Source organism: Scyliorhinus torazame, chromosome 19, assembly GCF_047496885.1.
Source record: "Scyliorhinus torazame isolate Kashiwa2021f chromosome 19, sScyTor2.1, whole genome shotgun sequence".
Taxonomy (NCBI): domain Eukaryota; kingdom Metazoa; phylum Chordata; class Chondrichthyes; order Carcharhiniformes; family Scyliorhinidae; genus Scyliorhinus; species Scyliorhinus torazame.
Genome location: NC_092725.1, coordinates 131,879,389 through 131,895,945, shown reverse-complemented (window position 1 = coordinate 131,895,945; position 16,557 = coordinate 131,879,389). Strand labels below are relative to the sequence as shown.

The window sequence follows — 16,557 nt, the reverse complement described above, 5'->3', positions numbered from 1 at the left end:
AAGGGCTTATGACTCTGCAGTTCAGGACTCCGTATTTAACCTTGAATGATCCATTTGAGGATAATATGGTCAGCTCCTGCTCATCTTAAAGGTTTTACGCTTATAAAATTACAATGCATGGAATAGGAACAACTTAATGTGTTGGGAAATGGGTGCAAATTCATCAGACACACTACTGCAATATAAATGTTACAAAACAGACCTTAAAACCTTTAGATGCTGCAATATGGGCAGCCGTCCAACCTTCCTTGTCAGCCTGGTTGATTAGGTCAGCTGAAATCATTGGCTCCACTGTGGATTCATCGCTCCCTTCTGCCGAGGCAGGCTCTACGGAGCCCGATTCGTGCTCTGAATCATCAGTAAACATTCTGCCCCCAGATACTTGATGATACATGAGAAGCTTGAGGCAATCTACGTGACCAGAGCTAACAGCGGCATGAAAGGGTGCCCAGCCATTCTAAAAGGAAAGGAAAATAAATAATTAAAATTTCCTACTCAATTTCTGTCACCTGAAGGTCATCCTAATTAGTCAACTTAGGGAAACTGCCAATACTCATAAATTGAAAATCACCATTGCTTTTGCCAAGATTAAAATTAACACATTAGCTGAATTTATGTTCAAATGAAAGCCATGAAACAATTTATGTTCAGACTCACATAAAGGCACTGTACGCAATTGCCCAATATAAGCAAGCTTGCAGCACAGAACTAAACAATAAAGTTGCTCAGGTAATGGCCGTGAAATAAAAAGCCAAACGTGAATGGAAAGCAGGAACTATAAACTGTTCTTAGTTGCATATAGAGTTGGCGAACTGGAAATTATGAAATTAAGATCCCTTAAATAAGAGTAATTTTGAAAATATACAACCCTAGAGTAACCACTAAGTGCCCACGCCGTCGTGAACGCCGTTGAGGTTCACAACGGCGCGAAACGGCCCCGATCTCGACCGATTCAGGGCCCGAAAATGGGCTAGGATCGGGGCCGCGAGAAACTCGGGGGGGCGTGTCGCTAAAGCAGCGTCGTCAGCGCGCCGGGCATTGGTGCCGCATAAAAACAGCGCCGCGTCATCCGCCGCCTAGCTGGCGTCACCCGCGCATGCGTGGTTGCCGTCCTCCCCAAGGCCGCCCCGCAAGAAGATGTCGGATGGATCTTACAGGACGCGGAGGAACGGAGGTCCTCCTTCAGAGAGGCCGGACCGCCGATCGATGGGCACCGATCGCGGGCCAGACCCCTTTTGAGTCCTACCCTGGTGAAAGAACCCCCCTCACCCCCCCACAGGCCGCCCCCCCCAGCGTTCCCGCGCTGTTCCCGCCGGCAGCGACCAGATGTGGATGACGCCGGCAGGAAGCCGTCGTTTTGGGCAGCCCGCTCGGCCCATCCGGGCCTGAGAATAGCGGGTGTGGCGGAGAATTGCCATTTTGGGTGTCTCGGGCGATTCACCGGACTGTGCCGCGCAGAACTAGATAGTGCTAATCTCGCCGCTTGGGTGCATCGCGGGAGGGCGTCAGACCGGCGTCGCATGAAAAAATGGCGCCCCCGGCGATTCTCCCAAACGGCGCGATCGCACCCCATTGTCTTTTTCCTCTTGATTTCCAATTTTCTAATATGATAATGAATTTTGTAATTTCCAGTTCGCCAACTCTATATGCAACTTGTAAACTAACAAACCTGTTGCTAGCCAAGCCATTTCATTATCTGGCAACAAGCTCACCAAAAGAAAGAAAAATGATCACTATAAATGAGGTGAAGGACTTCACTTTGCCAGGTTTATACGGTGGAATTAGAATTGTGTGGTATTTTAGATCTGTTTAAATTTGCTAAGACAAATGACCAGGAGTTTGTACTGCGAGTATGGAGGAGAAGATGTTTAAACAAGTCAAGCATCGATACTCTAATAACAACGTGAAATACGGTCTTCTCATTGGTGAAACCCTAGATGTGCTCAAATCAAAATGCACGCTCTATATACTAAACTTTAACCATAGACCACCATCCATACTTTTCAAAACACAAAGTCTTGGACATTTGATTATTATTTTCTGACTCGCAGTTGATCGCCCAAAGCTATAAAACTGCAGCTCATTGATGCAACATTTTTTTTTTTTTTGCCTGCAGTTTCCTCTTTACGATCAAGATGAAGGCAAACATTGGGGTTTATTCTCCTTTGAATACCAAATATATCTTCCCGTTATAACTAATCTTCACCTAAGCAGGCTTTCATCTAAAGGAATGCAGCGCTTCCCCAGTAGTTACAGATTGACAGCCTCGATTCTACGTCAATTTGTAATAAGATGAGATATCTTGAAATCTACCAAAATTGTAAAGCTAATAATTTTTTTCCCATTTGAATTTAAAATAATTCTGGTCTTAACTCTGTTACAAAATTTCATACCCACTATTGTACAATGCAATGTCAACATTGCAAAAGAAAAAATACTGCATGCTGGAAATCTTAAAACGAAAACTGAAAATGCTGGATCTGGCAGCATCTCTACATCTGATGAAAAAGTCACGACCTTAAATTTCAACTCTCTTTCTCTCTCCAGACAAGCTGCCAAACCTGCCGAGTTTTCCCAGCTTTTTTTTCTGTCCATGTTTAGCAAAGCTTTTTTATTTTAAAACAACTGCAGGGAGCTTTGATCATTTTACAATAAGTTTCCTGTCATTGGGTACTGATTAATTTTTCCACACTGCACAATCTAAACCTATGCAAAAATACAGTAAATTTAAAACAAGTCATCCTCTCCTGTCATCGGAATTTGTGTGCTCAGCAAACAAATTAACGATTTAAAACTGCAGTGTGATTTTTGCGATGATCACCCTTGTCAAATCAAATGAATGAGGAGCACCGTTTGGCACATCGGTGAAGAAAAGGGATCATCATTGACCTACTGCAAAGCTTATATAGTAAATAACATGAAACAGAAAGTCAGAAATTTAAAATCAAAATATACTGCTGAATGGCGAGGCATGTTGCCAAAGTTTTTCTCATCTGGACAAATACAAGAATGCCAAATTTCAAATAATTACAACAATTTATAGCATAGGAGAAAAAGGTGCCGACTGGTTGACAAGCCAGCCTCGATTGGCTGAGGTGTTGCTATAGAGAAAGCATCAGGGAATTATTGACTCCCTAAGCTCCATAATTCAAAAAAAAAGATGCATATTCCTTTTGACTCAAATTGGTTACTGGTGCAGTTATTAAAAACTCAGGATTGTTCAGGAAGCACTGCCCAATTGTGGAATCACATCCAACAGTAGATGTTTTGTTTTAGATTTTGCAAGCACAGGCTGATTGGCTATGATTTGTACTCTGCCTTATAAGGAACAACCAATGGAACATGCTATTTGATTTGATCAGCCAGTTACTGGGGTGCATGGCCTCACACCAGCACTGAAATTCATACACAATGTTGTTCAATTTTGCGGTAAGCAAAACCAATTTAAGGATGATCAGTCGAACCTATAAAGTGTCTCATATATGCTTGCTAGAAGCAAAATACATTCATACGCAAATCCCATTCTGTGCCTAGAAAAATAATAGGTTCAAGCCTTGCGCCTTTTCGGGATTACCCTGGAGTTTGGGAAGCCTATGGTTCCCCGTTTCTTTTTCCATGGCGACACCTCGGCCAGAGTTGATCTGCCAAACAATCAACACCCTTTTCTCCCGTAGCAAAATCTGGTTGCGATTGTTTGAAATTTGGTATTCTTGCCTTTGTCCTGAAATGCTCTCGACAAATGGCTCCATCAACAAATCTCGCTTTTCAGCAATATTCGCTCTCTGTACTTCCCAGCTTTTACTTCTATTACGTAATAAATTTCAAGAATAAACTGAGGACAAGAGCACCGAATTGTTGATCATGCCAGAGCCAATTTGAAGAAAGCTAGCAATCTTAAATATTTCAAATGCTTTGAAGAAGGAATGACAAGACAGTGGCTCATTCCCTGTACTTACAACTGTCATTATACTACAATCCGCTCCAGCTTCCAATAAGGTGAGTGTACATTCAACGTGTCCATTTACACAAGATAGATAAAGAGGAGTCTGATCTCCTTGAGCAGCATAATTTATATTTGCACCATAAGCAATAAGCACTTCAGTGCACCTGTAAGAGAATGAAAAATTAAATTCCAAAAATTGATCAATAGATGTTACATTTCTCAGCAAATGATTGCAGATTAGGAGTACTGTTGATTATTGATAGCACAGCACATCAGTGTAATATGGGTTTTTTTTAAAAAATACCCATAAGTGGGAAGTCAAGGTTCTGCATCCTGATTTTTCACATACGAGGTTCACAATCTGTGACATTCCATCATGAAACAACATGTATTTCCAGGGCCGTCACCTGGAGGGAGGGTGAGGGGAGAGGAAGGAGAGAGAGAGGGGGAGGAACTCACGCTAAAAATCCGTCTTTAATGTTCCGATTGAGTGCAACATTGCCAATAACTAAGGAGCACGTGTGCATTTTCAGATGGGAAGAGATGCATATTGCAAGAAAAGGGGAGAAAATGCCAGCACTTATTTAGCGAAAGTATACTGTATTATCAAAAGGCGCACACGTTTTATGATTATTTGGCATTGTGCGACAAAAGGAAGTTGAAAACCCATTAGGAATGGTTACAGGAATTTCTGAAACCACAATGGGAAAAGGGCAACATTGAAACACAGGTTATAAATAGCAGCTGACCTGGATGTTGGCACCATCCTTTGCTGCGCATGCTGCTTATGAAGCTGGTGGCAGAATTCCAACAAACTGATCCACCAGCCTCATTTTTGTCTAGTACTGGCAAATTGCAGGCAACAGCTGTGGCCCCCAGGAGCAGCCTACCGGACAGGGAGAGAGGATGAATTTGGCCAGCTTGAATGCAGAGTCTGGAGGAGTGGGTCAGGCGCTGAGCCTCCCTTCTACTGGGTTAACAGGTTAAAAAAAAAGTGTCAAAACTTGGCCTTTATGGATGGCAAACCCATGTTGAAAGACCACTAATTTGGCCTCTTAAGTGCCTAAATTAATTGCCGAAGCACATTTGGAGCATCATGCAGTGATTCTCAATTGAACTTTGCAAAAGGGACCCGAAACAGACATTAGGCGTGCTGCATATGCAAATCCAGGACCACAGGGGAGCCTTAAACTTCACAGTAGATGGTGTATTTTTAGCGTCGATGAGCTTACGCCGCAGTCACATTGGATCTGTAGACGATTCTCAACTCTGTATGATGGGGGCAGCAGAATCCGATTTAGGCCAAGATGGTTCGATTTCTTGTGGTCGCATAAAATTAAAATCGAGATCTTACCCGACATGGCCCTGTGCAGCAGCTGCACACAATGGCGTGAATAAATTCTTTCCGACATCATCAACCTGTGCTCCTGAGGTCAACAGGAATGTTACAGATTCTACGGAGAAAAAGGTTTTTTAAAAATTTAGAAATATACAAACTTCTTTCCCCCCCCCACCACTTTTTTAAAATTTAGAGTACACAATTATTATTTTTTTCCAATTAAGGGGCAATTTAGCGTGACCAATCCACCTAACCTGCACATCTTTGGGTTGTGGGGGTGGAACCCATGCAGACATGGGGAGAATGTGCAAACTCCACACGGACAGTGATCCATTGCCGGGATTTGAACCCGGGTCCTCAGCGCCGTAGGCAGCAATGGTAATCACTGTGTCACGTGCCGCCCCTAGAAATATACAAACTTGTACATACACAAGAATTCACCACCGTGTTGCACATAACTGAAGCTCAGAGTTTTGGGTTAGTGCTGAAGCAATAGTGCTCAAGGCTGACCTCCAAGGAAGATCTAGTGAACTCTGTGATGATCTCAATATCAGCTTGAACCCAAGATAAGGAGATCCCCAGGTATCCAGCAAGATAGGCAGTAAATCACATTGAAGCATTATCCATGGACACACCAGAGAGAGAAATGTGTTAAATTTCTTGCTCCTGATTAAGAATTATAGGGAGCACAAAAAAAATGATTGGGACGTACCATGGGATGGTGATGGAAGCTGAAATATCAAACAGTGAACTAACAAAAAATAGATAAATGTGAATCATCATAACAGAATAAATTGAGATTTCACATATGTGAGTTTTTTCAAAGCCAGTAAGGCGTTTCAACAGAATAATGTGTTGTCAAAAACCTTAGATACGCCTCATTCTACAAGGTGCAAATTTCAGTTCAGTGATTTCTATCCGATTGCTGTCGTCGGGAGGTGGGTAGTTGGCGAGAGGTTGTCAGCAGATCCGTGTGGAGAAGTACAGGATCACCTGACAGTACATCTGGATTTCCACATTTAGCTGCATGTGTGGACTGCAGATGTTGCGGTTACCCCAAATGGAGCACTAACAGCAAACGTCAACGCTTTTCACCATCGTTACAACTGCAAAATCTGGACCCGCACAAATCACAATTCTGAAATAGGATTTTGGCATATTTCAGATATAATGCAAGTCTGGTTTTGAAAATTGCAGGGTGGAAAATTAACAAGCCTTCTGGACTCTGTTTGCCCACAGCAATCCCAAACCACCAAGCAATGCATCGCTTAGTCAGGGGAACAGAAATGTGCAACATTTATCATTTCTTAAGAATGTTAATTTAATTGGCAAGGATGCTTCAGCTGCAAAGTAGTCAACCAACGAGAAGCTTCATCACGGTCACCGTAGGTTTATTAATAGTACTGAAGTTAAAACACCAGCAGTTCTGCATTGAAATGACTCCCTTTTCCTCTCCATCCCGCGACCAACAATGGACTCTATAACTAAAACCCTGATTTAACGGACTGCTTCAGCAGGCGAGTTAAATGATAACCCAATTACAGCTCGTCTTTGGTACAGTTGCAGAGCAATGACAATTTCTTGAAACAGAAACGGTGAATGTTGTACTTGTTAAAACTACACTTCCACCAATTCACACCAACCTTCATATTCTAGCCTTTTTTTTTTTAAACAACTTATGCAGCTTTGTGCAGCTCTCATCCAATAAAATACTGCGGCCCAAGCAAGCTGAATTTAAATCTAGAGGAGATTGATTTTAGATCTTTTAATATTCACAATTAATCTGTTCTTTTTAAATGTATGCACCCTGCAAGGTATTTCTGATCATGCTGTTTAATCCTAATTATAGTTAAAATAATCATACTTTATTAAATCAATGCCCTCCAAAGGGAATAAATAAATTTTATAAAGATATATATCTCTATAAAATGTTCCATATGACATTTCACACCCCCAACTATAAAGGTGGGTAAATAGACTTTCACAGGCCAACAACTTGTATTTGTGTAGTGCCTTTAACATAATAGAAAATCCTGAGCCCTTTCCCAATGATACAAGCCTAAGAATTTCAGGAATATAATGCAATCACAGCTATTTCTAAAATAAATTTAGCCGAATCACCCAATAGTCCAATGGTGACCTTTACTTCCGTCATAACCTTGGCAGTCTTTAGGCAGGACCCATGTCTGACCGACAGCTCTCACCATAGGAGTGCTGACATCGATTTACAGTGCTGGCAAGCCATAGTTGAGGCACAATTACAGTAAGAATAGTGGAGACTCGCCTTCATTTCTTGTAAAATTGCAGGCCACTGATTATTAGTCTCACTCCCTCTCCAGTTCAGAGTTCCATTTTTCCATCCCTTATTCCCGGCTACACTACCATTCTGGCAGCATGATAGCACAGTGGTTAGCACTGTTGCTTCACAGCTCCAGCGTCCCGGGTTCAATTCCCGGCTTGGGTCACTGTCTGTGTGGAGTCTGCACGTTCTCCCTGTGTCTGCGTGGGTTTCCTCAGGGTGCTCCGGTTCCCTCCCACAAGTTCTGAAAGACATGCTGTTCGGTGAACTGAATTTTCCCTCAGTTTACCTGAACAGGCGATAGTGTGTGGCGGCTAGGGGCTTTTCACAGTAACTTCATTGCAGTGTTAATGTAAGCCTACCTGTGACAATAAAGATTATTTATTTGTTTATTCTCTTCCTCCAATTCCTGGTGGCATTCTTAGGAACAGGTGGAAGCCCTCAAGCCTTTTAATCTATTACTAATTAGATCACGCCTTTTTATCCAATTCTCTTGATACCCTTACCTGACTGTAATCTATTTTCGCAGGAATTAACATTTCAATTGATCCAGTTTCCATAACCTTTTGGAAAGCTGGTTTCAGATTTTTGCTACCCTCGGTGTGGAAAAAAAGGCTTCCTGATTTTATTCCTAAACGGTCCAGCTCTATTTTTGCGATTTAAGGAATAAGCGATCGCATTAAGAATTCATTCGGCAGAGGAAATAATTTATTTGCTTCCACCCTGTTGACCCGCTTATTTTTTCCAAAAACCTTATTTAGATTCCACCCCCTCAACCTTTTAAACACAAGGGAATATAAGCCTTGCAGTTTCTGAAACCAACATCACCTAACCCTTTAAGCCCCAGTGTCATTCGGAAGAACCTGTACTACCACCCACTTCATAGCCATCATATCTTTCCTGAGGTGCAATGTCAAAAGCTGAACACAGTATTCCTGTTTGGGTCTAGCCAAGTTGCATTGTAGCTAATGCACTTAAGTGGTAACATTTCAGCAACATTCCAACTAAGGATGTGAACGAACATTCTCATTATTTGTCCTCCTTACGCAAGGGCAGATTCAAATATATTGAACCTTTATTAGGAATGTCGATAGCCTCATGATTGACATATTGCCATTGTTGTAGTTATACTAACCTCATTCATTGAGTTTTTATTGACATCAACATTTAAAAAATCCTTAATTTAATCAATTATTCAGCTACAATTGGAATAAAATAATGGCAGCAAAATTGCATTATTGCCAGGAACAGGTGTGAAATCGGTGATGTGATGCCCACCTCAGCAAGAGGTACAGGGCTAAGTTTAAGTCAGCATCCTGCACACTACTGATTCGCAGCTCACCAATTGGGGGAGTAAGTGACAACTTCTAACTGTAGCCTGGGTCTGGGGAGGTGAACCTAGGCTTCTGGAAGCTTATTTATCTTCAGAAAGAAGAAAATGACAAGCATAGGTGCTGGAACAAGTCACCCACCCCCACTGTTGGAGGTGTTAGTGCAGGAAGTCACCAGGAGGAGGGAGCTGCTATTTCCAGTGGTGGATACCTATGCCAGTTACGCAGCGGCATTGGTGAGAAATGACAGAGTAGGTGATTACTAGGATTAGGCACCTGTATAGAACCTTAGTTAGGCCACACTTGGAGTATAGTGTTCAATTCTGGTCGCCACACTACCAGAAGGATGTGGAGGCTTTAGAGAGGGTGCAGAAGAGATTTACCAGGATGGTGCCTGGTATGGAGGGCATTAGCTATGAGGAGAGGTTGTATAAACACGGTTTGTTCTCACTGGAACGACGGAGCTTGAGGGGCAACCGATAGAGGTCTACAAAATTATGAGGGGCATAGACAGAGTGGATAGTCAGAGATTTTTTCCCAGGGTAGAAGGGTCAATTATGAGGGAGCATAGGTTTAAGGTGCGAGAGGCAAGGTTTAGAGGAGATGTACGAGGCAAGCTTTTTTACACAGAGGGTAGTAGGTGCCTGGAACTTGCTGCCGGAGAAGGTGGTAGAAGCAGGGACGATAGTGACGTTTAAGGGGCATCTTGACAAATACATGAGTAGAACATAGAACACACAGTGCAGAAGGAGGCCAGTCGGCGCATTGAGTCTGCACCGACACACTTAAGCCCTCACTTGCACCCCATCCTCATAACCCAACAACCCCTCCCAACCTTTTTGGACACTATGGGCAATTTAGCATGGCCAATCCACCTAACCTGCATGTCTTTGGAGTGTGGGAGGAAACCGGAGCACCCGGAGGAAACCCACGCAGACACGGGGAGAATGTGCAGACTCCGCACAGCCAGTGACCCAGCGGGGAATCGAACCTGGGACCCTGGCACTGTGAAGTAACAGTGCTATCCACTTGTGCTATCGTGCTGCCCACGGTATAGGGATGGGAACAGAGGGATACGCACCCAGGAAGTGCAGAAGATTTTAGTTTAGACGGGCAGCATGGTCGGCACAGGCTGGGAGGGCCGAAGGGCCTGTTCCTGTTCTGTACGTTTCTTTGTTCTTTGTTCCAGACACAAATGCCACAGTGAATTCAATTATTTTACTGGAGCAAAACTCCTCATCACTTCTCATTTGCAAAAAGCTGACGTCCCAGCATTGACAAGGTTTCCCTATCCTGCTTCTCATTACTTTCCTCCAATCACCACAGCACACTTCCCTTAATCTCCTTTTGCTGAAGCTACCAGACTTCCTTACAATCGCTCCCCTCATCTATCATGAAATTATACAGGAGGAGGGAAAGTATCGATCTGTGACCTCTCCACATTAGAAGCCTCTCAGCGTATTGTGAGCATGAACGCATGTCAAGTGCCATTCTCTAAAGTGCATTTGGCCATCTCATCCTCTTTTTTTTCCCCTTATGGATTTCTCTCCCTGTACATGATCTGTGGTAAAATGGTCCTGCTTTGAGCATGTCACCAGCTACCAGTTTGCTACCGCACTTCACTACTTTGCATTAATGCTCACATTCACAATTAGGGAATTAAGCAGCTGGATATACAGAGCAGCTGCAAACACAGCAGTTACAGCTGGTACACTGGAAGGACGATTCAACCAGAATCATTAGTTAGGGGTGGCAGCAGCCAGTTTATTCTCCCTTGGCGCTCTGCTGTTCCTCTTCATCTTGCTTTTTTTAATGTCTTCATCGCAAGGTGAAGTGCGGACCCCTTTGCAAAGGCGTGGAGAATGCAGCAGACTGGCAAGCTTTTCAATGTCCTTTGGGGGATATACTAAACATTGAAAGTCGCCATAGTCCCCAAGGACCGTGGGCTGCTCTCTCCTTTTGAGAGCTGACAGGTGGTGATTTAACAGGTGGCGCGTCGCCATCCAGCCAACGTAGCTAACCAAACTGGGCGGCACGATAGCACAGTGGTTAGCACGGTTGCTCCACAGCCCAGGGTCCCAGGTTCGATTCCTAGCTTGGGTCACTGTCCGTGCAGAGTCCGCACGTTCTCAGTGTCTGCGTGGGTTTCCTCCGGGTGCTCTGGTTTCCTCCCACAAGTCCCGAAAGACGTGTTGTTAGGTAATTTGCACATTCTGAATTCTCCCTCCGTGTACCCGAACAGGCGCCAGAGTGTGGCGACTGGGGAATTTTCACAGTAACGTCATTGCAGTGTTAATGGTAAGCCTATTTGTGACAATAAAGATTATTTCAATTTCAAACCCAAACATACAAATTAGGAGGAGTAGGCTACTTGGACCTTTGTGCCTGCTCTGTCATTCAATAAGATCATGGCTGATCGGATTGTAAGCTCAACCTTATATTCCCACCTACCCTCAAAAACATTTCACCCCCTTCACCTACCCTGAAAAACATTTCACCCCCTTCACCTACCCTGAAAAACATTTCACCCCCTTGCTTATCAAGAATCCATCCACCTCTGCTTAAATATTCAAATAATCTATTCCACTGGGAAGAGAGTTCCAAAGACTCAACGCTAAGAGAGAAAAAAAATGCTCCTCATCTTCAATGGACGGCCCTTTTAATTTTTAAACTGTCGCCCCCCCAGCACTAGATTCTCCCTCAAGAGGAAACATCCTCCCGACATCAACCTTGTCAAGATCCCTCAGGACCTTATGTTTCTTACTCTTACTCTTACTCTTTCGCCTCTTACTCTTCTAAACTCCAACGGATACGCCTAAACCTGTCCAACCTTTCCTCATAAGACAACCTGCCCAAACCAGGCATTAGTTTAATAAACTTTCTATAAACTGCTTCCAATGCATTTACATCCTTCCTTAAATAAGGAGACCAATAACGTATACAGTACTCCAGATGTCACCAGTGCCCTGTATAACTGAAGCATAACCTCCCTACTTTCGCATTCAACTCCCCTCGCAATAAATGATTAGCTTTCCAAATTACTTGTTGTCTGCATACTAGCCTTTTGCAGTGCATGTACCAGGAGTCCTAGATTCCCGTTACATCTGAGCTCTACAATCTTATTTAGATAATATGATTTTGTTTTTATTTTTCCTGTCAAAATGGACAATCACACTTTCCCACATTACTTCTTTTGCCAGGTCTTTTCCCACTTACTTAACCCTTCTATATTCCTTTGCAGCCTTCTTATGTCCTCTTCACATCTTACTATCCGGCCTATCTTAGCAACAATACTGTTGGTCCCTTCTGAAGGACCAGTCCAGGCAGAGGAACCTATGCTTTAGAATATCAATAGTTTCCACCATGAGAGCTCTTAAAGTTATGACATTGCTCAGATGTGTTCTCCAGAGCGATCAGGAGATAGTGCTTGTCCTGAAGCACTGAGTCTCTGACCCGAGGTCTGCATGGAAGGGAGATTTTAGGGAACATAGGACAAAGGCATAACAACCACCAGGAAATGAAACACAGACTTGTGTTACCTAGTGTCTAGGGTCATGCACCAGACAGTCTGGAGCAGCAGACAAGTGTGCTGCAAGACCTCCTGCGCCCTGTTCTCCAACACTCCCTAATGCCAGCATAGGAACAGGATTAGGCCATTCAGCCCCTTGAGCCTGTCCTGGCATTTACTGAGATCATGCCTGATCTGTGGCCTATCTCCATATACCTGTCTTTGGCCCATTTCTCCTTAACATCTTTGCTTATCTCAGATTTAAAATTAACAACTGTTGTAGCTTCAACTGCTGTTTGTGGGAGAGAGTTCCAAAGCTCTACCACCCTGCGAGTGAAGATGTACTTCGTAACATATGCCCCCTAGTTTTAGAATCTCCAACCAGTGGAAATAGCTCATCTTTATCTCCCTGAAATTTGAGCAAAAAACAGGCCTAATCGGTGTAATCTCTCCTGGTATCCGAACCCCAGGCATCGTTTTTGTAAACCTACGCCCTCCAAGGCCAAGGTACCCTTACCAGGGTATGGTGCCCCAGCCTGCTCACGGTGATTCCAAGTAGTCTCAGGACTCTGCTGACTTGCTCACAGATTCTCCTCCTCCCAAACAGAGTCCCAGCAAAACATCCACTTTGTCACAATCAACGCTGTTCGGACAAAGTGCTGGAGCTGCAAAAATCACTTTCCAAAGCTTTCCATAAAATGCCTAAGCCGCAGAAGGCCAATAAAATCCTCCAAGCTCATTAGCAGTCTACAGTGGCTATCCAGATACTTATCCGAGTGCACCTCTTGAAGTATTCTGATGGAACTTGCCCTGCTGACTGCAGCAAGAACGGCTGGGTCAGCCGACAAGACAGTAAATCTAATTTTACATGTTTCAATTACTCCGTTCAGACAGCTATCTAGGACGACTAAAAGTTTCTAAGACCAATGTGATGGCCGCTAAAACATCACGGGTTACCACTAGCCAAAGTGCGATTCCACTGCACTCGCTTACTGCATTGAAAACACAATTTGCCTTTGAATTTGTCAGGAATCCAAATTAGATCTTATTGTTTGCATATATGTTTTTTGAAATGAAGCAGCCATGTAACCGGAGTTTTAAGTATGTAAAGCTCACGAAAGGTTAGTAGAAAGAAAATACTGCCTTGAAATATTTATAAAACAATTGGTAAGTGTGACATAACCATTACTCTATTCAAATAATGTCTATTTATTCCATCTCAGCATGCATCGTGCTATCATGCAGAATCCCATTTTGCAACAGATATTGATAGATACAGAACTCTTTAGGCATAATTGATTTATTTTTCCAAAGATGAATTTCAAAAACCATCTATACACATCACCAGGATGGCTCGATGGAGATAGCCAAGGACACGGATGACATCCACGTGAGACAATGGTTAGCACTACTGCCTCACAGCACCAGGGACCCAGGTTCAATTCCAGCCTTGGGTCATTATCTATGTGGAGTCTGCACATTCTCCCAGTGTCTGCATGGGTTTCCTCCGGGTGCTCTGGTTTCCTCCCACAGTCCAAAGATGTGCAGGTTAAGTGGGATTACGGGGATACGACGGAGAAGTGGTCCTAGGTAAGGTGCTCTTTGGGGCGGCACTGTGGTTAGCACTGCTGCTTCACAATGCCAGAGACCCGGGTTCTATTCTGACCTCGGGTGACTGCGTGGTGTTTGCAGATTCTTCCTGTGTCTGCATGGGTTTTCTCCGGGTGCTCCGATTTCCTCCCACAGTTCAAAGATGTGCAGGTTAGGTGGATTGCCCCTAGGTGGAGTTATGAGGTTGGGGCAGGGGATTGGGCCTGGGTAGGGTGCTCTTTCGGGGGGGTCAGTGCAGACCCGATACACCGAATGGCTTCCTTCTGCACTGTATGGATTCTATGACAGTGATGGTAAAGAATATATTTACCCATCGAGTATGGCTGTTGGAAACAAAAAGCATTTCTCAAAAATGGTTTGGCTCACTTGCAAGTAGAATTTGCAATGCTTCAGATGTATTTGTTTCCCCTCGTCCATACTGCTTACATCCAAATTGAATTCATACCCGGGAGAATACTCTCTTCCCCTGGCCTGGGAATATTGAGATGTTTTAAGATACAGGTATTCAGGCTCAACGCACTGTGAAAATGCAGGTCAAGTTTCAAATGTGTCCAGGAGATTCCTCCTGCTTTGTAGTTGTAAAATGTAGCTTGGCATTGCACCAAAGTTGGGAGGGTCATCTGCCTCAGGGAATTACATATCACCTCCTTCTGGAATCAAGTTGGGAGCATGCTTCAGAACCCAATTGTCTGCTGATGTTAGTGATATAGCTGAATAGTAATAAAGGTCATTATACTATGAGACAATATAATCAGTAGGAAGCTTCAGCCTTGGCAGTCATCCAGTACTGTCAGCCTCTATTACCGTAAGGATGAATGCTGTAACATGTTTCACGCTGGAAAGGGGAACAGTTCCGAACACATGCTTTATGATGAGCTTGACGTCCCCATTCCATCATAAAATCTACTTGAAGATTTATTGTTACCATCAGCAGATAAGGAGGACGACAGCAATTGTGGAGTGATACTGGCAATTTAAGATTGTACCGTGCAATTTCTGGTCTGCCGAACACATTACAGAAATGTTTTCTATTATCCTGCATTAATGCCCATTCTCTTTACTAATCAGACCACTTGATAATAATCATCAGCATTCAATTCTCATCAAGTGAGGTGATTAGCTAGAAGAGGGTACATGAGCAAACCAAAGTCAGATTTCACAACCAGCTTATTTTATTAAGCTAGGAAATTAGCCTCAACTTTAAAATCCTGATTTAATTAGGCTTTGTGAAGTGGCCAAAGTGGTAAATATATGCATTTTTCTGTGTCCATGTCAACATTGATCCATGTATATACATAATAACATTCTTTATTATTGTCACAAGTAGGCTTACATTAACACTGCAATGAAGTTACTGTGAAATTCCCCTAGCCTGCTCCCACTCCGGCGCCTGTTCGGGTACACGGAGGGAGAATTCAAAACATCCAATTCACCTAACAAGCACGTCTTTCGAGATGTGGGATTAAACCAGAGCACCCGGAGGAAACTTACGCAGACACGGAGAGAACGTGCAGACTCCGCTCAGACAGTGACCCAAGCGGGAATCAAACCTGGGACCCTGGCGCTGTGAAGCAACAGTGTATTTGCTGCACTGATATTGGAGCTTTAAAAATGCTCGATTAACTGAAAACATAAATAATCAAAGGCTACAAAGGGTCCCCTACATAATTTCGGGAGCTGATTAAGGTGTCAAGGTTCTCAAAATATTAAAAGAACAAATTAAGATCACAGACACAGGCAACACATATCAAAAACAAAATCGGTTTGCAAATCAACAGGAGGATCTGGCACATACATCACCCCTGTTTTAAATTATACAATGAATCTTCCAGAAAGGCATTAGAGTGAAATTAATCACAGCTAGTACAAAATGTAACAGGGGCAATACAGTAATAATGGGCGACTTTAATTGACATATAGGGTAAACCTAATTAGCACTAATGCTGTGGAGGATGAGTTTCTGGAGTTTGTATGAGATAGATTTCTGGAGTAATATGTTGAGGAACCAACTAGGGATCGGCCTATTTTAAATTTAGTATTATGCAATGAGAAAGGACTAGTTGATAACATTGCTGTAAAGGAGCCATTGGGAAATAGTGACCATTATATGATGGAGTTCTACATTAAGTTCGAAAGTGATTCATTCTGAAACTAGGGTTCTAAATCTAAACAACGGAAACTATGAAGGTACAAGGGACTATGATGATTAGGAAAATACATTAAAAGATGCTATGGTAGACGGGCAATGATTAGTAGTTAAGTAAGCATTAAATAGCCTACAACAAACATACTTTCCTTTAAGGCACAAAAACCCAATCGGAAAAGTGAAACATGTGTGGCTAACAAAATAATCTAAGGAAATGGCATACAGGATTGCCAGAAAAAGTGGTAAACATGACGATTGGGAGCAATTGAGAACCCATCAAAGGATGACCAAGAAACTGATAAAGGAAGGGAAAAGAGAACGTGAATGCAAGCTAGCAAGCAACATAGGTAAACTATAAAAGCTTCTTTAGGTATGTAAAA

At 43.1% G+C, this 16,557-nt stretch overlaps 1 protein-coding gene across 5 annotated transcripts in view; it reads right to left on the bottom strand.

Moving 5' to 3' along the window:
• cttnbp2 (cortactin binding protein 2) overlaps positions 1 to 16,557 on the bottom strand; it is a 208,846-nt gene that overhangs the window by 73,058 nt on the left and 119,231 nt on the right. For all 5 annotated transcript variants that reach the window (XM_072485237.1, XM_072485238.1, XM_072485240.1 and 2 more), the window contains 3 exons: positions 5,298 to 5,397; positions 3,957 to 4,107; positions 203 to 457 (listed from right to left, as the gene is read on the bottom strand). In XM_072485237.1, coding sequence (XP_072341338.1) covers positions 203 to 457; positions 3,957 to 4,107; positions 5,298 to 5,397 — 506 coding nt within the window. The remainder of the gene's footprint in view (positions 1 to 202; positions 458 to 3,956; positions 4,108 to 5,297; positions 5,398 to 16,557) is intronic.